This window comes from Solanum pennellii, chromosome 4 (genome assembly GCF_001406875.1).
Source record: "Solanum pennellii chromosome 4, SPENNV200".
NCBI lineage: Eukaryota > Viridiplantae > Streptophyta > Magnoliopsida > Solanales > Solanaceae > Solanum > Solanum pennellii.
In genome coordinates, this window is record NC_028640.1 from 3,498,357 (window position 1) to 3,521,421 (window position 23,065).

Genomic DNA, 23,065 nt, shown 5'->3' on the forward strand with positions numbered 1-23,065 from the left:
GATCATACAAAAGTTTGGATTTTTTGAAATTTGAAAATGGTGTCCATTTCCATTGAGATATGCGTTGCCAAAGATGGGAAAGAGGCGATTACAACTCAATATAGCAAAAAACAGGAAATGAGACGTTGTTTTGGTACGATTTCTTCGTGATGGTTGAACTATGTGAACCTAAAATTTGATTAAACAATAAATATTTATATAAATGCTCGCTTTTGAGACATGCTATGTTTAATGATACTTTGTTGTTTAATGGTATGTTGTAGCTTACAAGGTTCAATAACAAAGATTTCCTATAGTGCATGTTGACAGGTCGTGAGAAACAAGCAGATTTGTAAGACCAGAAGATATGGATTTGTGAGTTTTTCCAACTCATTAGACCGTGCTGCAGCACTTACAGAAATGAATGGTGAGTTATCTGTTAATCAATATATGAATGTGTATAGTAGTCTCTTGGCGTTTAAATCAATATATGATTGACTTTCCGAAGAAAAAAAAACTCATAGTTGACTGACTTTTGAGTTAAACATCAAAGTTGAATGACTTCACCATCTCTTTGATGAGAAAACAACTTATAGTTGAGTGACCATCTGAGATATTATCTCGTAGTTTTAGTTATTGAATTGGTGTAATGGTGTTCCCAGATGCCTAATGAGGTTGTAATTCGTGTTGTTTTCAGGAAAGTACGTTGGAAATCGACCGATTATACTTCACAAAAGCAAGTTCAGGATTGACTATGAAGCTCTGAAAAAACGCAGGGCTAGTTCTTCTATGTGATATTACATCATTTTTCATAGAAGTTTCATCGACAAGTGTTAAAGAGTTTTGAGCAGTACTTAGTTAAAGTCATAGATTGACTTGTTAGACACTGTCAAATAGCTTGATCTCGTCGGAATCTGTAAGAAGACATCTAACGTTGCTTTCATGTTCACATCAAATTGATTGATGTAAGATCGAAAATTTATGTCTTATGAAGCTTAAGGTTTAATAGAGTTAGCTAGTTTTTCACTACACTCATATTAGTGAAAGGTAATAACGGTTAAATGCGATATATTTTTCTTTAAACTTTTAACTTCAAATATTAATTATTATTATTTTTTTTGTTGGAGAACTCTATCATGACAAATAAATTTGTTGTCGAATCGATTATTTTGAAGATGAAGAAACAACAACATCAAACGAAAAATATTATTTTTCATGATAGAAAAAAAAATTTAATCAAAATTTAGACCTCATGTTTGTATTAAAATTGCATTTAAATTCACTTTGTAATTCAGACATATGTGCATATTTAGATTTAAAAAAAATCTTTATGATATTTTAGCTGTTCTTTAAATATGAGTCCTAAGTTTGGGTATTAGTGCATATGCCTCGTCTAAATTTTATTTTTTTAGGCTTTTGAGATTATTTTAAAAAAAATTACCTATTGTCTCACGAATTAATAATTTTACAAAGCATTTTATGTTAAATACATCTCCTTCATATTTCAAATCAGATGCATGTATCAAAGTTACTAAATACAAGATATTTAATATCAAATACATTCTAAAATACAAATACACTGAAGGATAGGAGCGAGCGAGAGAGACAAGTAAGAGTGGATATGTAATTTTTGGTACTAGATGCATGTATCTTTTTAATGCTAGATACACAAGAAGAGAAACAAACGTCATATGAGAGAGGCGAGTGAGAGAGTGAATATATCTTAGATATAGACGGATCAAAGCTCAGATATAGTGTATTTTAGAATAAATTACACTTGCATGTATCTGAGTGCGTAGAAAACATCTACCTTGCAAAAAGTAAATTTTAATTTCGAAAGTAAAGTTAAGATAAATAATTAAGTCCATTATTAGTTAAATTTGTAGTATATAAGGTAATTTCGAAAACTAAAGTAAAGACACGAAATTAGGTCCTAAACTAGTTTTGGGCTTTAGCCCATTTATCCGGAATATATATTCAGACATATTTGTTTCGAGATTTTCTTTCACCCGTATTTGATCTCTCTCCGTTTTTCCGAATTTTCAATCACAATAATTCTCAAATCCCTAATTTAGCGATCGGAAATTCTCAATTCACCGGCGTTACGATGTCATCGATGCCTTCAACGTCGGCGGCAGCTACTTCATCGTCGTCGCAATTCACCTACTCGAACGACACCTACTTTCCGACGCCTTTTCATCTCCAACAACAACCTCCTCAGCCCTACATAGGTGCTGCTCCTCCGCCCGCTCAACTTCCTGTTCCTTCCGTCTATCCTGCTCCTGCTGTTATTCCTGGCGTTTACACTTTGCCTCAGTTTCAACAAGTAAGTGTTTCAAATATCAGCAAACATTGATGACCTAAAAAAGGGACAATAAACGGAAGTTATAAACACTTATATCTGAATTTCGCTCTCGTGAAAATTTGAAATTGGTTGTCAATCCTTGAGTTTTGGTTGCGTTAGAGTCAGGCTAATATCCATAGAAAGTTTACTTGTATGTTAAGTTTGCATTTTTTCTATCTAAACAAGTTGATTACATGTATTTATAAATTTTAGAAATTAGAATTTGGCTCTAGTTTTGTAATATTTCCTGTGAAATTGTTGAGATAATTTCTTTTCAAAAATTAAATAAGGGTGTTGTCCAGACCAGCTTGCTTGTTGAGATCATTTTTGCTTCCTGTGTGCGCGAATAAGTGCTTGATAAGATATCATGACAGCCAATTATAAGCTTGTTAGTTTCCTTTAGGAGGGGAACAGACGACAATTTCTGTAGAAGTATTTGCAGATGGCCTTTGTAAATAACTAGCTTTGTCATGGTAAGCAAGCAAGCTTGTTTTGGAAAAAAGAAGGTACCTTTTGTCATGTTTGTAAAATATGTATTCTTGTGGACAGGCTCAACAGTTATTCCAAAGAGACGCACAAACAATCACACCTGAAGCACTTGAAAATGTGAAAGCTGCACTTGCGAGCTGTGAAATTGAGCACAAAGCTGAGGCCAAGAAGAAAGCTGTACCGCGTAAGGCAGCAGGACATAGTTGGGAAGATCCTACTCTGTCACAGTGGCCCGAGAGTAAGCCTAATTTCCTATTTCTTTTTCTTTCCTTGTCCGTCTGTGCATCACACTTTTCAAGTCTATTTATTATTCTGTTTTTCAAGTCTATTTATTATTCTGTTTTTTTTTGGGATTACTCTAGTTCTCTCTCCTTATTGTCTTCGAAGTTTTGGGCATCAATTGAAATGGGTACTTGTGTAATACCTTGTGCTGAAGGTTTGGCATTATAAATTTGGTTCAAAGCGATCCGACAGTCATACAATTTTGGAATTTTAGGAAGAATTCAAAGACTTCAGATCTATTAGCCTAGGGTGAAGTGCTGAACTCGCTTGTCTGAATGATGTATGCTTGAAAATACACTATATGAATTTGTGTAGTTAAGTTGTGGGGAGTTTTTGTCTTCTCTTTTTAATTTCTTATCTTTTTATGATCGTTCTTTTTTTTTTTTTGATGTTTTAATATTATGCTTTGTTGGTCCACTTTCATGGATTATGGCCTGGTGCCGATCGTTTTTACTACCCAATTATCTACTTATCTTCACTAGTGATTCTCTTCGGCACTTCATCCTGTGATGGCTGTTTGCACTTATTTGTTCCTTTGTTGTTAGAATTGGTGCAAATCCTAGAGCAGCGAATAACTAAGTTACCGTTCTGATGGTGTCACAGATGATTATCGTCTATTCTGTGGTGATCTGGGGAATGAGGTGAATGATGATGTCCTATCAAAAGCCTTTTCAAGGTTTCCAACTTTTAATATGGCTAAGGTATGTGCCGTTTATATTTTCCAGTAATTTTACATGTTTATGTTTCTGATTGTTATACATGAGTACCGTCATGAAGGGAGAGAAAATTCTTTCTATATGCTTATACAGCTACTGATAGTGTGGGTACATCGAAAGTGATGTGCATGCATCTAGTTTTGAGAGACTTCTCCTTAATTTTAACTGCTTTCAATTTGGACTTCAATAACTTTAGTAGTATCATTGTTGGATAAAAAATTGTATTCCTCAGGTTGTCACCGGTTCAGTAATCTCCTTCTCTTCTCCGGCATAGAATCTCACCACTGTCTCATTCCAAATTTGGGTAATATGCCCTATTCCTTTTAATTAGATTCTCACTCTCTTTGGAATGCTATTTCCCCCACCCTTCAATAAAATTCTCGCCCAGTTTAGGTTATTTCGGAGTTCTGTCTCCTCTTCCGTCCTTATCCATCCTCCACAAAATTCCCCTACTGCCTTAAAAATCACATGTAAGAGGTAAACATACCAGTCTGATCCAGGTCTGTTTGATAACTGCTGTAGATTGGATAGCACCTAAAGTTGGTGTCCACCATTGGAGTTGCAAGCTCTGTTTCTTCCACGACCAACTACATCTGTGTAAGGTGTTAACTGAGGTATGGGAAGCAAAATTTTACGGTGCCAAGGCCACAGGAAAGGGTGGTTCTTCCCTCTTAGGAAGTAGGAGATAGAAGTAACTTGGAATTCGTTTCTGGGTGCATTTTTTACACAATTTTTTCTTTTCTGTTTCGTAACACATCAATTTTTTTCAAGAACAGCCTTTTGAAGATAATGATAATGTGATCTAGATTTGCATCTTCCTATTTCGCTGTGGATTAAGTGTTCCTATCCATCATGATTTCTGTGCCTATGACTGTTACATTCTATGAGAAGTATTATATTTTATATTCTTTCTCGCTTTCGTGAAACTTTATTGTATAATTGTATGCTGTAGCTTACAAGGTTCAGTAATAAAGGGTGTCTAACATGCATATTGACAGGTTGTAAGAGACAAGCGGACTGGTAAGACCAGGGGATATGGATTTGTGAGTTTTTCCAATCCATTGGATCTTGCTGCGGCACTTAAAAAAATGAATGGCAAGTTATCTGTTAATTATTATATGTGTAGTGTCTTAGTCTCTTTTTATATAGTTTCTTGGTTCCCCTTTTCTTTGATATCTTTATGTCAACTGATTTAGTTTCATAGGAAGTGTGCCCTCTATTGAGCCAATGGTTTTGTATTTGAACGTGTAATCTCTCTCCATCGCCCCCTCCCCTCCCCCCTCCTCTCTCCACAAAAGAAGGAATAAGTGGAGGAAATAAGTAACAGAACTCTGTACTGAGGACACTATTTAGGACTGCTTTTGAAATCAGTTTAGGTAAAGAAAAGATTAGTGAGGAAAATAACAACATCAACAAACTTGTACGAGAGAATTTCGGGAGTCTGTCTTTTTTTGGAGTTTGTTAAGTGGGAAGTTCATCAATGTCTTAAGTGGCAGTTGTTTTACTTATTGAATTGGTATAATATTATACCTAAATGCCTACTAATGATTTGGGGAAATTCATGCTATTTTTAGGAAAGTATGTTGGTAACCGGCCTATTAAACTTTGCAAGAGCAAGTGGCAAGAGAGAATTGACCATGAGGCTGTGGAAAGTCACAAGGTGAGGTTTCTTCCATGGTGATTGCCATACTTACAGTATATTACATCTTGACGGTGGCATTAATTGACTATTTTTTTTTTGGTTGAATGTGTTGGATCTTGTGACAGAACCAATCACATAAGAAACCAAAGCAAGCAAAGAAGGGTATATTTCACAAGTGAGCATGCATCAACCATGATAGGACTCAAGCAGCAAGATACTTGAAATGTGTATTAATCAATTTCTTTACCAGTCCCTGGCTGGGAAAGAAGGATCAAAGTATAGTCCCAGGATGCTGAGAGGCGATTTCGTTGTCTGCAATTTGTTATTCACAATGGTATAATATCTTCCTCAAGAACTCTGGATGATCCTTTTAACAAACCATACATTGATAGATTGGGAGAAACTAATTGTGGTTTGGAACTTTGGTTTCATACTAACGTTGATAATGTACATGTTGGATATTAAACCTAATGTGGGTGTACTAAAGATGATTTAAGTTCATATTTAGATACGTTTTGTTTTTTCATTAATAGGGTCGTTTGGTCTGCGGATTAAATTGTATTATAATATGAGAAAGAAAAATACCATTTACTTTGCTGCTAAACTATGTAAACATCATATAGGATCTTGTGATTACGTTTTTTAAGAAACTAAAAATTTCTTATTTCAAAACTGAATTCCTTTAGCATGAATGGACTCTGTTACCTTGGTTTTTGGTAGATTTATATTGGAAAATTACATACGTCCACAAGTTAAGTAGCTAATTAATTCGATACATTTTATCAGATTTTGGTGTTTTTAGATACATGTATTTTGAAAACATTGAGTCACCTCTTGCCTCTCTTCTATCACTCTCACCGCATACGAATCTCTCGCCTCTTATATCTCTGATAGCAAAATTACATGCATATATGGGTAGGACATGTAAAGAATTCTTAATTATTAATCCTTCATATTCCAAGTTAGATGCATGTACCAGAGTTACTAAATATAATATATTTGATATCAAATACATTCTGAAATACAAATACACAGACAGAGAGGAGCGAGCAAGAGTCAATATATAACTTTTGATACTAGATGCATGGATCGTTTTAATGCTAGATACATAAGAAGAGAGACAAGTGTCATATGAGAGAGGCGAACGAGAGAGTGAATGCATCTTAGACAAATGCGAATAAAAGCTCGGATATAGTGCATTTTGGAATAAATTGCACTTGCATGTATCCGTGACACATGTATGATATATCTGAGTGAGACGAATACATCTATCTTGCAAAGTAAATATTAATTTCGAGAGCTAAAGTAAAAATAAACAATTAAGTCCTCAATTAAGTGAAATTTATAGTTCTACCTTCTCACTAGCAAGAGGAGCGTTATTGATAATTTTTAACTATAAGGTGCAGCAAATTTAACGAAATGAAATAAAATACCTTGAAATCCTTATTTACAGCAATCCACTTCTTCTCCATATAACTTCTTCTTCTTTTTCGCGCTGAACACCTTCATGCTCCTTCACCGGAATAGAGGCAAAGAACAAGTATCTTTTTTCAAGAGTTGTTGAGAAACCATTTTAGCCCCTAAAATTACTTTATCATAATATTTGGGGAATTTTCACATATAGCCACTCAAAATAGCCTAATTACTCTTTATAACTATAGTTTGATAATTACAATTCATAAGCTACATGTTATAGAATAAGAGAGGTGAGCGAGACTGGAGAGAGAGGAGGGAGGCGAGAGAGAGGGAAAAAAGTGAAGAGAGTTGAATTGTAAATGTATATCGGTTATGTAATCGTAAATTATACATATGTATTTGTATATATGGCAAGCGAGATTGAGAGATGGAGGAGAGAGACGGTCGGTATTGGGAGAGAGGTGAGCGAGAGATGGCAAAGAGTGAGAGAGAGGTGAATTGTATATGTATATAGGTTAGATAATTGTATATTATTACATATGCATTTGTATAAATGGCAAGCGAGAATGGGGGAGAGGAGAGAGGCGAGCGAGATTGGAAGAGGGAGGAGAGAGGCGAGTGAGAGATGACACATAGTGGGAGAGAGGTGATTTGTATATGTATATTGATTAGATAATTGTATATTATACATATGTATTTGTATATTCTGACGAATTATACATATACAAATGTGGATAATTATACGAACTCGGGGTCAGCTAGGGGTGGGCATGAATATCGAAAAATCGAACCGAATCGAAAAATTTTGGTTCTTCAGTGTTTCGGTTCGATGTCGGTTTTCTTTTTTCGGAATTTTGGTTCTTCGGTTCGGAGTTCGGTGCAAGGGTTTCGAAACTATGGTGCACTGAAAAATTGAAGTTTTATTTACTAAATTTAAAAATATTTAAATTATATTTCTTAATTAATAATAGTTATACACTTTTGAATTTTGACTCAAAATATTCACATGGCCCATTTAAATTTTCAATTTTTAAATGACAACAAATACAATGTCAATAAGGTGTTGAGCTATTGTTGTTTATGTACAATTGTACATTGTGAGTCCTTATATTTTGGTTGTTCGAAAGTTCATTGTGGCATCCTGCTTGCTAGGTTGCTTACTCTCTTCTTTATCATTCAACATTCCGATATGGGAGAAAGCCTTTAGGCTTTAGCAACATGGCAACCATCTATGCGAAGAAACAGAAATAAATCCTTTGGCATCTTTGCTAAAAAATCATCTATTGCCCTCTTTATTTTTATTAAATACATGATGAAACTCTTAACACTTTATCATATTTCATCTTTATTTTTATTCACACCGAAAAATCGATTTAAAAACACTGAACTAAATCGAACCGATCTAGTTTGGTATAAACTATGGTGCACACTTTTCTGAAATCGAATACCGAAGAATCGAACCGAAATCTGATTAAACCAAACCGAAGAACCGAACGTCCATCCCTAGAGTCAGCCCACGTAAATAATGTATAATGTTAGTCGTGAGTAGTAGTGATAACAAACTATAGCTATAATGAGTAATTAAATAGTATAAGTTAGCTTAACCGCGTAATTTTTCCTAACTATATTTTTGATAGGCTAAAACCCATTTGAATTATAATTATTTTCATTAATGACTAATATGTCCTTGCTTGAACATGAAATATTATATTCTTCACCCCTTAAGAAATCTTATTCCCAAATTTAAAGTATTTGTAAACCAAAATAGGTGTGGATACTGGACTGTTCAGATTAGCTTACAATTCTCAAGTGATCTCTTTCGCAGCATGATCATGGACAATTTCTCTCGATGTAATTATTCTTACTTGCTTGTTATAAATTAAGCTTTTTTTTCAAATTATTGAGTCAATACTTCAAGAACTATCAAGATCGAGACCATCGTCGTTCAAAATCAAACTTAGAGTCCTTAAATTCTACTAAAAGTCAAGATAAAATATAGTTGACTCAGCAAAATTATTTGTGCCACATTAACATAAAATGAAAAAGAGGAAGTAACGGTTACTTTTATGGCCCACTCACATTAATATTATTTTGGTTTAATATTTAATTACTTACTAAATTCTAATCGAATAAGTGTGGGAAGTTTATTATGGTTATAACTCTCCACTATCCCACTATCTACTTTGATGGAAAGTGGTAATTAACTGCTTGGTCCCTTGTGCATGTTAAAAGGGAATGACCTATATCCTGAAACGCATAATGTAAAGAGAGAGAAAATAAAACGTAATTCTTGATTTTAAGATCAGAGAAACAATAAAGTGTTTCTGCTAATATTGATCAAGAGGAAACTATGAACAACTGAAGTATGTTAAAGTTCTACGATTATGAAATCTTAATAGATTTACCGTAACATGCATTATTCGTAACGTAAAGTAAAAAGAAATTATAAGTTACAATAGTTAATAACTTGTGTTGAATGGGAAACATGTACCTAGTTTATACATACATGGTAAAAACTTGTATAACTATTAAGTTAGCCTTAATTAAGTGATTAGGATCTTAACTAATTAACTAACTGACTTCTTTAGCTATATATACTTAAACAGACTTTTAAGTCAAAAAAATTAAAATCATTTACTCTACTATTTTGTTACTTCCTCATCACGACACCGATCCTTCTCTCCGTTCACTGCTCGCCGGCGACTGCCATCTCCGTTCACCTCTGTAAGTTTTCTCTGTCCTTATTTCTCTTTCTTCTTAGCTCTCATTTTCCTATCCCTCTGTTTGCGTTGGAACCGACACCCGACGGCCTCACCATTTGTGACGTTTTGACTAAGTTAAGCTGGCTCGATTCTATGAAATGCTGTTTCAGAAGAAAAGCGTGCTTGTTATTGTGAATTTTTTTTATGTTAGCGTTTTTGTACTCTGTTCATGTGTTTGTAGCTTCAGCCTTACCGGCTGTATAGTTGAGTTTTGTTGTTAATTTTATATGATTTTACTCGGTGCTTCTTTCGCAATTGGAATTTGATGTTGATTGAAAAAAAATTAGTGTAGGGTTTTTGTACTCTGTTGCGCTTGTCTCCTCGAGACTTGCCGCTGGCTTGTTATTATTGTGATGTATAGTGATTGGTTGTCTCACGGTTGACATGCATGTTATTATGATTACGATTTTTGTGCCTGTTTTATTGAGGTTATTGTGAATCGGTTAAGTTTTACATGTAAGGTAGATATTCTTGTGATTAACTATATGTCACATTGTTAGATTTTTAGATGGAAGGTGAAGATAATGCCAAGTTAGATTCTCCTTCGTGACTTCCATTTGATGATGAATTTGTCTCCGACAATTCGTTTGACAAAAGCAGAATTAATTGGATAATGACGGGGAAGAAAGTTTAGACAGGGGGACTTTGTTGCTTCTATTTCTAATCTACATAAAACACTTCGACAAATAGTTCAAATTAATCAGTTATTTAGTCTCTGTGATTCTGAAAAACTCAAAACTTTGCGAGACATTCCATCTAGCCAACTAAAGCTATTAATAACAAAATTGTGATGAATAGTGATTGGTTGTCTCACAGTTGACAGGCATGTTATGATGAAATTTTTTTGGATACGATTTTTGTGCCTGTTTTGTTGAGGTCCAGTCAAGGTTTACATGTAACTTAGTTCCTTAATGTTCTTGTGATTAACTTTCTATCACATTGTTGGATTTTTAGATGGAAGACAAAGATAATGCCGATTTAGACTCTCATTCGGGCCTCGAATTTGACAATAACTCTGACTCTGATGACGTCTTTGACTATTTTCGCATGACGAAAGAAGATTTTGATGATGCGAGTGGAAGAAGATTTAGACATGGCGACGTTGTTTCTTCCATGTCTAATCCTGACAAACTTGGCCAAGTAGTTCAAATTAATCGGTTCTTTGGAATGTTTGATTCGGATGATCTCTACTCTTTTCAAGACATTCCATCTAACCAACTAAAGCGTATAACAAAATTTGCGAAAGGAGATTTGGTAGTCCTTACCCATTGGTTGGGTAGGGTAGTTTACGTTTCATGTGATACTACTGTTAAGTTCGAGAATGATGACTCTTTACGCACTTTTAGAGGAGGGACAGGTCTTTATCCACGTTTTCCTTCATGGAATATCTCATGTGACAGGCCTTGTCCACTACATCCTGGACAACAGGTGATGGTTGCGGGTAAACCATGTACAGTAATCGATCTGGTTGATAGATTTGTATATGTTGAATGGATCGCTAATTCTGAATGCAGTGGCTCCCCTCCCCCTCCCGATAAACAAGATCCTAACAGCTTGACACAAGTGTTTTCATATCTCTCGACTTGGAAAATAGGAGATGTATGCAAGCATGTGTCGTATCCTGAAATTGTTGTTCTAATCACTGACATTAGAACGTTTGTTGATGTGTCTTGGCAAGATGGGTCAACAGAAAGAAACATTCCATCAACTCTACTGAAGCCCATTTCTGATATAGGAGTTCATGACTTTTTAGTGGATCAATATGTTGTTTTGGATAATTCTGAACACTTGGGAGTCGTCAAATCTGTTAATCACAGGGAGAAAACCACAACGGTGAAGTGGATAAATCGCCTGAATGAGGATATCATTAGTTCTAGCCGCCTGAATCGGCACCATCTTTTTAACTATCACCTGGGTAATTTGGTTTTCCGCCGAATAACAAAAGAAGCTGAAAATTCTGATTTGTCCTCCTTTGGGAGTATAATTGGCTTCAAAGATGGCAACATTGAGGTTGCATGGGATGATGGTACTACATCTATGGTACGTACTACACTTATATTGTCTTTGTTTTATTCCTTTCAAGCATTTTCTAAAATAACAGTTTCCTTTTGGTTTCAGGTTCAACCTCAAGAACTTCATGGTCTTGATCGAAATGATTATGGGTATAAATCTGATGAATACTCATCCAGCAGCGATGAAGAAGTTGGGGACTCATTGGTTGTAGAAATTCCTGATTCCAATGTAAGATCCTCAAATTATTTTTTTTTATGCCATTTTATCATACGTAAGTTAACATTTATAAATGTTTGATGCTGTGACTTCTGGGTGATGGACAGGTCGATTTGTTGGACTTTGTGGACCTGCAGAGTGTTAAATGCCTTAATGAAAGCCACATCCACTGTATTAGCAATGCCCTAGAAAAGGTACAATTAATAAACTAAGTAAAAAGGAGAAGATTTTCTTCATTTCTTAAATTTTGGGCTTGATTATGCTTCTGTCTTCCATTTATTTTTCAAGTTGAGGAATTTTATATTCAGCAGTGAATAGGATAGGATAAAATTGTTAACAAAGAAAAAGTATATTAGATGTAGATCTATTTGTATCGGTTTTGTCTTTTTTGTATAAAAACAATCTATTTAGCTTGATCAATTTGTCATGCTTAAATATCACTGATCACTATTTTGGAATTTGTTTGCTCCACAATATTAGCTCATCTTTTTAATAGAAACTTGCTTAGTCTCTTATAAATTGGAGTTGACATAATCTTTTGTTGTAGCTTCTGCTTCTACTTGATGCTATCAATGAAATCTCCTTCATCCAAAAAAAGGTCATCTTGTTTTGTATTTATTCAAACTAATGGCATTGACTTTATTTTGAATATGTAAATTAGGATTACAGAGATTTCAAGGGTTTGAACTTGGAGAGCACTGCAGATGAGCAGCTATTGATTTACATTCCTTTTAAGCAGCCTATCAATTTGCATTCACTGATTATTGGAGGACCTCTGGAGGAAGGTACGCAATAAATTTCATGTCTTTTTAACCCCCGGTAATCTCTTGTTGGGTGCACATAAGACCTTTAGTTAACATCTTGCATTTTCAGCTTTTTGGAAGATTTACCTTTGTAGGTCTACTGTTTAAGATAAACGAATTCTTACTCTGGCATGTATTCATAATTTATTTTATCGATATGTAGCTAAATGATGCATCAACTAGTTAATGGATACACTACTATGTCTTGTTACGGAAAATCTTAATGATATTTATGATAAATCTGGAGTAAGCAAGAAAAAATGGATTATTTGTAAAGCTACCTAGTTCGCAGTGACCTTTAAAGATTTTTTTCATTTCTTGTTAGTGGGATAGCCAGAGAGTGCAGTTCAGGAAGAAATTTGTGACAGGCTTCTCTATAATGGGGGTTTACCAATCGCTCTGCTCTCTTTTATATATTGGTATGGGCATAACGTTAAAGATATGGATCAATCATGTACGTTGCGAGTCAATTACATGCTGCTTTTTAATTCTGTCTAAGTAATAGTTCCTAATTGATATTTATGGTTGATGTCTTTCACTTTGCTGTCACACATGCCATACTTACTGTGGAAGTGGCTCTTTGGTGTTTCTTTTAAAGTCTCTTTAAGATGTATATATAAATTGATGATGCCATTCCTTAACACATTTTTTTCCTACATTAAAGGTCCTAAAACTGTGAATCTGTTTGCTAACAAGACACACTTTGATGTCAGGTGAATTCTGTACTTGCATAATATTTGGTGTCCTTTCCTGGACTGACCCATTTGTGGCACATTTTTCACCATTACCATGTGTTATCACTAATTGAATTGGACCTATATGTAGTGATGCTATTGAAACCACTCCAAGGGACACAGCAATTTTATCTGAAGATAATCTCAGGGTAAGCCAATCCTGGTTCAGGAATTCTGCTTCTTCGGCGATGTGTTAACAAAAAATACTTAATGGGGTTGTGCTCGTAGAGTTGTTAAGATTTTCCCTCGATGTTTGATGGTTATTATTCAAGTACCTTGTTTGTTCTTTTGTAGGGAAAAGCAGTTAAGTTGAAACAAGTTAAGTTTCAAAGCGTTCACAGGTATGCTTAAATAGCTTTTCTCCATATTTTTTGAAGTATTCATTTGTAAAATGGCATTAATCTTCTGTATTGCTATTGGACCAGTGTGACTATTTTTATCGAGGACAATCAGTATGGTTCCAAACTTACAAGAGTTGAAAGAATTTATTTGTTTGGAACATCGTAAGTTTCCGATGACCTCTTACTTGACATTTTACTTCCTTGCACGCTTACTTGCTTCTTTTTTATTATTGTCAAGTTTTTTGTTTTAGTTAACTTTTACTTATTCGGAAAAGCATTAAACCATTTGATTGTGTCAGCATAGTTTGGAGCTGGGACTTCATTTTCAAGTAGCAAGATATATAGTAATGGTGCTTCCATGTAAACTCAGTTCATTTTGTCATCATCTATACCATACCAAGTAAAAATATAAGGTTTCTTCCATTGTGCTCCTCTTACCAAAAAGTGGATACCGTTTTCACTCTCAAGTGCAGGGACATATTCATGAAATCGTTGCCTTTACAAATTTATATATTTTTGGAAGACTTACTGTATATTTTGTTTCAAAAGGAATTTACCTTGTAGAGGAAACTTGCAAAAAATCATTCTAGTTATCTTAGATAATTTATGTGATGTGCTGTTAAAGCTCTCATTTTACTCCACTTAGACATTTGGATCATATACTTAACATGCCCCATCTTGCACTGATGATTGTTATATTTACATTTTGTCTTTGTCGATGATTTTTAATATCATTCGGATATTGTGCAGGAACTTCTGAGCCATGAACACCAAGAAAAGCTGTAGATTTTTGTACATGTTGAGGAATTTTTTTCAGTGTTGATGAGAGAGAGGAGTGTATTGTGTAAGAGGTGTAAAAGAAGAAAACAAAAACAATTTTTTGTGATACGTAAATGTACTTTTGAGTTTTGTAAATTTTACCAACTAAGAAGATGCTTGCTATTGTTGGCAAGTGCTTCGAACTTACGATATTGAAGTTTTGGCTAGCAAATTTTGAATCATTTTATTCTCGTGTTAACGACATATTTAGTCATAGATATCCCTATACTACCAGAAACAGTTTAAATATACTCTTTGTTGACTAGCAATACAAAATCTAAACACTTGTTGCAGCAAATTATAAACAGTGACCATATGACAAGATTAGAAGAAAAGGAATTGTGAAGAAGGAAAAAAAATTGCCTCCAAAGTTTTTCTTGAATAGAAAATATGGCTGCTAAAGAAGACATAGTGGTAGCATGGAATATTAAATATTCTTAAAAACTGGCTAAATATTAAATATTTTTTTAACAATTGAAATGTTATAGAGTTATTTATTCGGTTGAAATATTGAAAGAAATTAACCCAAACAAAAAGTTAGAAATAGATTTATAGTATAATATGGTTATGGAAAACAAATTTAGATTAAAAAAAACAAAAATATTTATCATTTTTTTAGTTAAAAAACAAAATGCTTATAGAATTGATTATTTTAATAATTATAATAAACATTAACTCACTAATTATTTTGCAAGGAATAATATTTGATTTTCGACCAAACTATTTAATTCGATCTCTGGAAAACCCTATTTCAGCCTGCAATGTCAATTGTGCCTTCATTGTCGGCAACAGGACAAAGTTGGAAAGATTCTACCTCTTATGAGTGGCCAGACAGTAAGTATAATTTCGCAGTTAGATATTATATTATTTTGTTGAATACAATATTTGAATCGCGTTATAATATAATAAAATTTTAGCAACAGTAGAATAGATAACAACCATCCAAACATGCTATTAATATTATGGTGTTTTGTGTGTATTAGTTTGTTTCTCTCCCATTATAGTCTTTAATAGTACTAGATACCAGTGTTATCAAAGGCGAAAAGCGTAAAAAGTTCTAAGGTCCGTGAGGGTTTTAAGCGCAAATAAAGTGTGGGATTTAATAAAAAAAGACGCAAAGGGAGAAAATAATACAAATATATATGTTTAGTCCAAGACTAATAATTATAAACATGAATGTCAAATATATGACGAAAGAAATTGAAATTTTTTATGATAAAGTGAAATTTCAATTATTTAGTGTCACTTCTTCATACGAAGCTCATTGGCAAGGAAACATTTGCCTTAGAACCTTGATGACGGCACTGAAGCGCACATAAAGCGAGGCGAAGCGCTCAACACGTTTTCAGCCTCACTTCGGAGCTTAAAGCGCGCCTTTGATAACACTGCTAGATAGAGGGTATGGGCATTGTAAATTTGGTCATACCAAAACAAAGAATCTTGCAGTTTGGAAAGAATTCAAAGACTTCAGTTATATTAGCCTAGTGTAAACTGTTTAACATTATTGTACAAACTCTACTATAAAAGTTGAAGTCGATCATAAGTTATTGTTTCAAACAATGGGAATGTCTTTGTTAAAGGTAAACAGTCGTGATGTTGATAGCCAATTATCGTCTTGATTCTTGATGTTCGAACAGAAGGGTGTGAAGCAGAACTAATAGTTTGACATTGTGCGCGTTTTGCGTCCTAAAAACAATTAAGGAAACAATAATAATGAACCCACTTTAGTCCTACAAGTGGGGCCTAGAGAAGGTAAAGAAGCGTACACGAACCTTACCCCTATCTTTGAGAAGATGAACATGTTGTTTACGAAAAACTCTGAGTAAACAATGATATCACGGATCATGTCCTCCGTGGGCTGAATTCCATGAATGTTGTTTGCACCTGTTTTTTCATCTTTTGTGCCTTATGCTGTTAGAATGTTGAGACATGCTATGTTTAATGATATACTTTGTTGTTTAATGGTATGTTGTAGCTTACAAGGTTCAATAACAAAGATTTCCTATAGTGCATGTTGACAGGTCGTGAGAAACAAGCAGATTTGTAAGACCAGAAGATATGGATTTGTGAGTTTTTCCAACTCATTAGACCGTGCTGCAGCACTTACAGAAATGAATGGTGAGTTATCTGTTAATCAATATATGAATGTGTATAGTAGTCTCTTGGCGTTTAAATCAATATATGATTGACTTTCCGAAGAAAAAAAAACTCATAGTTGACTGACTTTTGAGTTAAACATCAAAGTTGAATGACTTCACCATCTCTTTGATGAGAAAACAACTTATAGTTGAGTGACCATCTGAGATATTATCTCGTAGTTTTAGTTATTGAATTGGTGTAATGGTGTTCCCAGATGCCTAATGAGGTTGTAATTCGTGTTGTTTTCAGGAAAGTACGTTGGAAATCGACCGATTATACTTCACAAAAGCAAGTTCAGGATTGACTATGAAGCTCTGAAAAAACGCAGGGTGAGTTCTCATTTTTCATAGAAGTTTCATCGACAATGTTAAAAGAGTTTTGAGTAGTACTTAGTTAAAGTCATAGATTGACTTGTTAGACACTGTCAAATAGCTTGATCTCATTGGAATCTGTAAGAAGACATCTAACGTTGCTTTCATGTTCACATCAAATCAATAGATGCAAGATCAAAGACGTATGTATTATGAAGCTTAAGATTTGATAGACAAAGTTAGCTAGTTTTTCAATATACTCATATTAGTGAATGGTAATAACATGACAAATAAGTTTGTTGTCGAATTGATTATTTCGAAGATGAAGAAACAACAACATCAAATGAAAAAATTTTATCTTCTATAATAGAAAAAATATTTTAATCAAAATTTAGACCTCATGTTTGTATTAAAATTGCATTTAAATTCAGACATGTGATTTTTGTTTGTGCATATTTAGATTTTAAAAAAATCTTTATGACATTTTAGCCGTTCTTTAAATATGGGACCTAAGTTCGGGTATTAGTGCATATGTCTCGTCTAATTTTTCATTGTTTTAGACTTTTGAGATTATTTTTTAAAAAATTACTTATTGTCTCACGAATTAATAATTTTACAAAGGATTTTATGTTAAATACATCTCCTTCATATTTTAAGTCAAATGCATGTACCAAAGTTACTAAATACAAGATATTTGATATCAAATACATTCTAAAATATAAATACACACAAGGATAGGAGCGAGCAAGAGAGGCGAGCAAGAATCGATATGTAACTTTCGATACTAGATGCATGTATCTTTTTAATGCTAGATACACAAGAAGAGAGACAAACGTCATGACAGAGAGAGTGAATATATCTTAGATATAGGCGGATCAAAGCTCGAATATAGTGCATTTTAGAACAAATTACACTTGTATGTATTTGTGATACATGTATGATGTATCTGAGTGCGACGAATACATCTATCTTGCAAAGTAAATGTTAATTTTGAAAGTAAAGTTAAGATAATTAAACAAGTCCTTCATTAGTGAAATTTATAGTATAGAAGGTAATATCGAAAACTAAAGTAAAGACACGTAATTAAATCCTAAACTAGTTTTGGGCTTTTGGCCCATTTATCCGGAATATATATTCAGACATATTTGTTTCTAGATTTTCTTTCACCCGTATTTGATCTCTCTCCTTTTTTCCGAATTTTCAATCACAATAATTCTCAAATCCCTAATTTAGCGATCGGAAAATCTCAATTCACCGGCGTTACGATGTCATCGATGCCTTCAACGTCGGCGGCAGCTACTTCATCGTCGTCGCAGTTCACCTACTCGAACGGCACCTACTTTCCGACGCCTTTTCATCTCCAACAACAACCTCCTCAGCCCTACATAGGTGCTGCTCCTCCGCCCGCTCAACTTCCTGTTCCTTCCGTCTATCCTGCACCTGCTGTTATTCCTGGCGTTTACACTTTGCCTCAGTTTCAACAAGTAAGTATTTCAAATATCAGCAAACATTGATGACCTAAAAAAAGGGTCAATAAACGGAAGTTATAAACACTTATATCTGAATTTCGCTCTCGTGAAAATTTGAAATTGGTTGTCAATCCTTGAGTTTTGATTGCGTTAGAGTCGGGCTAATATCCATAGAAAGGTTACTTATATGTTAAGTTTGCATTTTTTCCATCTAAACAAGTTGCTTAATATGTAATTATAAGTGGTTTTTTCCTTGTTAGCTTTTCTGATTGATTTGGATTTTAAAAATTAGAATTTGGCAGTAGTTTTGTAATATTTCCTGTGAAATTGTTGAGATAATTTCTTTTTAAAAATTAAATAAGGGTGTTGGCCAGACCAGCTTGCTTGTTGAGATCATTTTTGCTTCTGTATGTGTGAATATGTGCTTGATAAGATATCAAGACAGCCAATTATAAGCTTGTTAATTTCCTCTAGGAGGGGAACAGACGATAATTTCTGTAGAAGCATTTGCAGATGGCCTTTGTACATAATTAGCTTTGCCATGGAAAACCTTTTGTCATGTTTGTAATATATGTATTCTTGTGGACAGGCTCAACAGTTATTCCAAAGAGACGCACAAACAATTACACCTGAAGCACTTGAAAATGTGAAAGCTGCACTTGCGAGCAGTGAAATTGAGCACAAAGCTGAGGCCAAGAAGAAAGCTGTACCGCGTAAGGCAGCAGGACATAGTTGGGAAGATCCTACTCTGGCAGAGTGGCCCGAGAGTAAGCCTAATTTCGTATTTCTTTTTCTTCCCTTGTCTGTCTATGCCTCACGCTTTTCAAGTCTATTTATTATTCTGTTTTTTGGTATTACTCTAGTTCTCTCTCCTTATAGTCTTTGAATTTTTGGGCATCAATTGAAATGGATACACGTGTACTACCTTGTCCTGAAGGGTTTGGCATTATAAATTTGGTTCAATGCGATCCGACAGTCATACAATTTAAAATTTTAGGAAGAATTCAAGGACTTCAGATCTATTAGCCTAGGGTGAAGTGCTTAATATTATTGCAGAACTCTCTTGTCTGGATGATGTATGCTTGAAAACACACTTCATGAATTTGTGTTAGTTAAGTTGTGGAGAGTTTTTGTCTTCTCTTTTTAATTTCTTATCTTTTTCTGCCTTTCTGGAGGTCTTTAGTAAAAATAGAACTCTGCGAAGTAATCCATCAGATGTTATTGTTTTAGTATTATGATCCTTTTTTTTTGACAAGATGTTTCAGTATTATGCTTTGTTGGTCCACTTTCATGGATTATGGCCTGCTGCTGATCGTTTTTATCATGCAATTATCTATATATCTTCGCTAATGATTCTCTTTGGCACTATGATGGCTGTTTGCACTTATTTGTTCCTTTGTTGTTAGAATTAGTCCAAATCCTAGATCAGCGGAATAACTAAGTTACCGTTCTGATGGTGTCACAGATGATTATCGTCTATTCTGTGGTGATCTCGGGAATGAGGTGAATGATGATGTCCTATCAAAAGCTTTTTCAAGGTTTCCAACTTTTAATATGGCCAAGGTATGTGCAGTTTATATTTTCCAATAATTTTACATGTTTATGTTTTTTATTGTTATACATGAGTACCGTCATGAAGGGAGAGAAAATTCTTTCTATATGCTTAGACAGCTACTGATAGTGTGGGTACATTGAAAGTGGTGTGCATGCTAGTATCATTGTTGGATAAAAAATTGTATTCCTCAGGTTGTCACCGGTCCAGTAATCTCCTTCTCTTCTCAGGCATAGAATCTTACTGGCGTCTCATTCTAGATTTGGGTAATATGCCCTATTCCTTTGAATTCAATTCTCACTCCCTTCGGAATGCTATTTCCCCCACCCTTCAATGAAATTCTTGCCCATTTTAGGTTATTTCGGGGTTCTGTCTCCTTCTTCCGTCCTTATCCATCTTCCACAAAATTCCCCTACTGCCTTAAAAACCTTGTTTGACCACACGTGAAGAGGTAAACATACCAGTCTGATCCAGGTCTGTTCGATAGCTGCTGTAGATTGGATAGCACCTACAGTTGGTGTCCATCGTTGGAGTTGCAAGCTCTTTCTTCCACGACCAACTACATCTGAGTACATGTTCTGCAGCTTTTCATGTAGGCGAACTCAAAAAGGAATCAGTTTTTCCCCATGTCATAGATGTTCAGACCATGGGATTGGTTCCAGTTCGAATTAGCCATCTATGAATTTCCGAGAGGGTCGGGATTTCAGACCCATTAGTACCTCACCATAAGGCTCCTGCTCAAAGCCTCACAATGAGATAGTTTGGTGTAACCATCAATATGGATTATATCTCCATCTTGTTTGGTGGTTGCAGCATCTAACTGTTCAGCATAGGGAATTCCCTTATCAATCAAAGTGGAGTTTTTGTTGGTTATCCTCGTGGCTTTATTCTCTATTTGTTATAGCCAAATCTCACCAACCTACATTTAATGCTGTTTCTGGAATAACTAATACTGCTGTCTTTTCCCTATACGCTGATTATACTTACATATCTCCCTCTATTGTTGAAATTTCTTGCACGGAAAAAGCTGGGTAGATCGTTCCTAACTTCCTGTCGTTTCCATCTGCAAACAGTACTCTCTTCAATTTTTGAAGCTTCTTTTAGAGTTCTGCACAGCCATTTGATTGTGTTCTGACTAAAACTTGACCTGCTCATCTTTTTTCTTCCACATTCAGTCCAGTCTTACCAGCTTTCTTTGTCAAAGGATTTGAATCCCAACGCAAAATAGATTATGTTGTTTTCCATGATATGAGTCAAGGAGAGAGAAAGAAGGGGTTGATTGTTAACCTTCAACCTTTTTTTCTCAGTTTCAAAAAAAAAGGGGGGGGGGTTGATGATTAACATGTAAGGTGTTAAGTGAGGTATGGAAAGCAAAATTTTCCGGTGCCAAGTCCACTGAAAAGGGTGGCTCTTCCCTCCTAGGAATTAGGAGATAGAAGTATCTCTGTATTCGTGTCTGGGAGCATTTTTTACACTTTTTTTTTCTTCTCTGTTTCGTAACACATCAATTTTTTTCAAGAACAGCCTTTTGAAGATAAAGATAATGTGATCTAGATTTGCATCTTCCTATTTAGCTGTGGATTAAGTGTTCCTATCCATCATGGTTTCTATTCCTATGAATGTTACGTTCTATGAGAAGTATTTTATTTTATATTCTTTCTCGTTTTCGTGAAACTTTATTGTATAATTGTATGCTGTAGCTTACAAGGTTCAGTAATAAAGGGTGTCTACAATTCATGTTGACAGGTTGTAAGAGACAAGCGGACTGGTAAGACCAGGGGATATGGATTTGTGAGTTTTTCCAATCCATTGGATCTTGCTGCGGCACTTAAAGAAATGAATGGTAAGTTATCTGTTAATCATTAGTGTCTTAGTCTCTTTTTATATAGTTTCTTGGTTCCCCTTTTCTTTGATATTTTTATGTCATTTAGATTCATAGAAAGTGTGCCCCCTATTGAGCCAATGGTTTTGTATTTGAAAGTGTAATCTCTCTCCCTCGCCCCCTCCCCTCCCCTCTCTCCACAGAAGAAGGAATACTGGAGGAATTAAGTAACAGAATTCTGTACTGAGGACACCATTTAGGACTGCTTTTGAAATCAGTTTAGGTAAAGAAAAAATTAGTGAGGAAAATAACAACATCAACCAAACTTGTAGGAGAGAATCTCAGAAGTCTGTTTTTTGTGGAGTTTGTGAAGTGGGAAGTTCATCAATGTCTTTAATGGCGGTTGTTTTAGTTATTGAATCGGTATAATATTATACCTAGATGCCTACTAATGATGTGGGGAAATTCATGCTATTTTCAGGAAAGTATGTTGGTAACCGGCCTATTAAACTTCGCAAGAGTAAGTGGCAAGAGAGAATTGACTATGAGGCTGTGGAAAGTCACAAGGTGAGGTTTCTTCCGCGGTGATTGTCCTACTTATATTATATTACATCTTGACAGTGGCATTTACTGACTACTTTTTTTTTTCTTTTGAATGTGTTGGATCTTGTGACAGAACCGATCACATAAGAAACCAAAGCAAGCAAAGAAGGGTATATTTCACAAGTGAGCATGCATCAAACCATGATATGGACTCTAGCAGCAAGATACTTGAAATGTGTATTAATCAATTTCTTTACCAGTCCCTGCCTGGGAAAGAAGGATCAAAGTATAGTCCAAGTATGCAGAGAGGTGATTTCGATGTCTGCAATTTGTTATTCACAATGGTATAATATCCATCAGTAGCTGGTTAAGATGTATTTCTTCCTCAAGAGCTCTGGATGATCCTTTTAACAAACCATACATTGATGGATTGGGAGAAACTAGTTGTGGTTTGGGAACTTTGGTTTCATTACATTCGTTTTGTTTTTCATTAATAGGGTCGTTTGGTCTGCGGATTAAATTGTCTCGGGATTATAGTATGAGAAAGAAAAATACCATTTACTTTGCTGCTAAACTATGTAAACATCATGTAGGATCTGACTACGTTTTTAAGAAACGAAAAATTTCTTATTTCAAAAACTGAGTTCCTTAACCTAACCTAGCACGAATGAAC

The 23,065-nt window shown here is 34.7% G+C and overlaps 2 protein-coding genes across 7 annotated transcripts; both read left to right on the forward strand.

The window, feature by feature from the left end:
• The first annotated feature begins 1,966 nt into the window (after positions 1-1,966).
• LOC107015758 (RNA-binding protein 42-like) lies at positions 1,967-23,053 on the forward strand. 5 transcript variants are annotated; one of them, XM_027916397.1, is made up of 6 exons: positions 1,967-2,305; positions 2,873-3,050; positions 3,698-3,795; positions 4,809-4,905; positions 5,385-5,470; positions 22,526-23,053. In XM_027916397.1, the coding sequence occupies exons 1-6, from the start codon at positions 2,087-2,089 to the stop codon at positions 22,577-22,579; spliced, it is 732 nt and encodes a 243-aa protein (XP_027772198.1). In that variant the 5' UTR covers positions 1,967-2,086; the 3' UTR covers positions 22,580-23,053. The 5 variants fall into 5 exon arrangements, 3 of the variants coding, with proteins under 3 accessions (XP_027772198.1, XP_015071644.1, XP_015071698.1); XR_003577868.1 differs by lacking the exons at positions 5,385-5,470; positions 22,526-23,053 and adding exons at positions 4,043-4,114; positions 4,333-4,424 and having other exon boundaries at positions 1,968-2,305; positions 4,809-4,911; XM_015216158.2 differs by lacking the exon at positions 22,526-23,053 and adding an exon at positions 5,578-6,056 and having other exon boundaries at positions 1,968-2,305.
• Positions 9,509-14,718, forward strand: LOC107017421 (probable ubiquitin-conjugating enzyme E2 24). 2 transcript variants are annotated; one of them, XR_003577866.1, is made up of 9 exons: positions 9,509-9,592; positions 10,585-11,670; positions 11,749-11,871; positions 11,967-12,053; positions 12,521-12,644; positions 13,376-13,545; positions 13,691-13,737; positions 13,822-13,899; positions 14,488-14,718. XR_003577866.1 is itself a non-coding variant. In XM_015217657.2 (9 exons), exons 2-9 carry the CDS (start codon positions 10,585-10,587, stop codon positions 13,901-13,903), a joined length of 1,656 nt encoding a protein of 551 aa, XP_015073143.1. In that variant the 5' UTR covers positions 9,509-9,592. The 2 variants fall into 2 exon arrangements, 1 of the variants encoding a protein (XP_015073143.1); XM_015217657.2 differs by lacking the exon at positions 14,488-14,718 and adding an exon at positions 13,327-13,375 and having other exon boundaries at positions 13,488-13,545; positions 13,822-13,903.
• Positions 23,054-23,065: the final 12 nt, after the last annotated feature.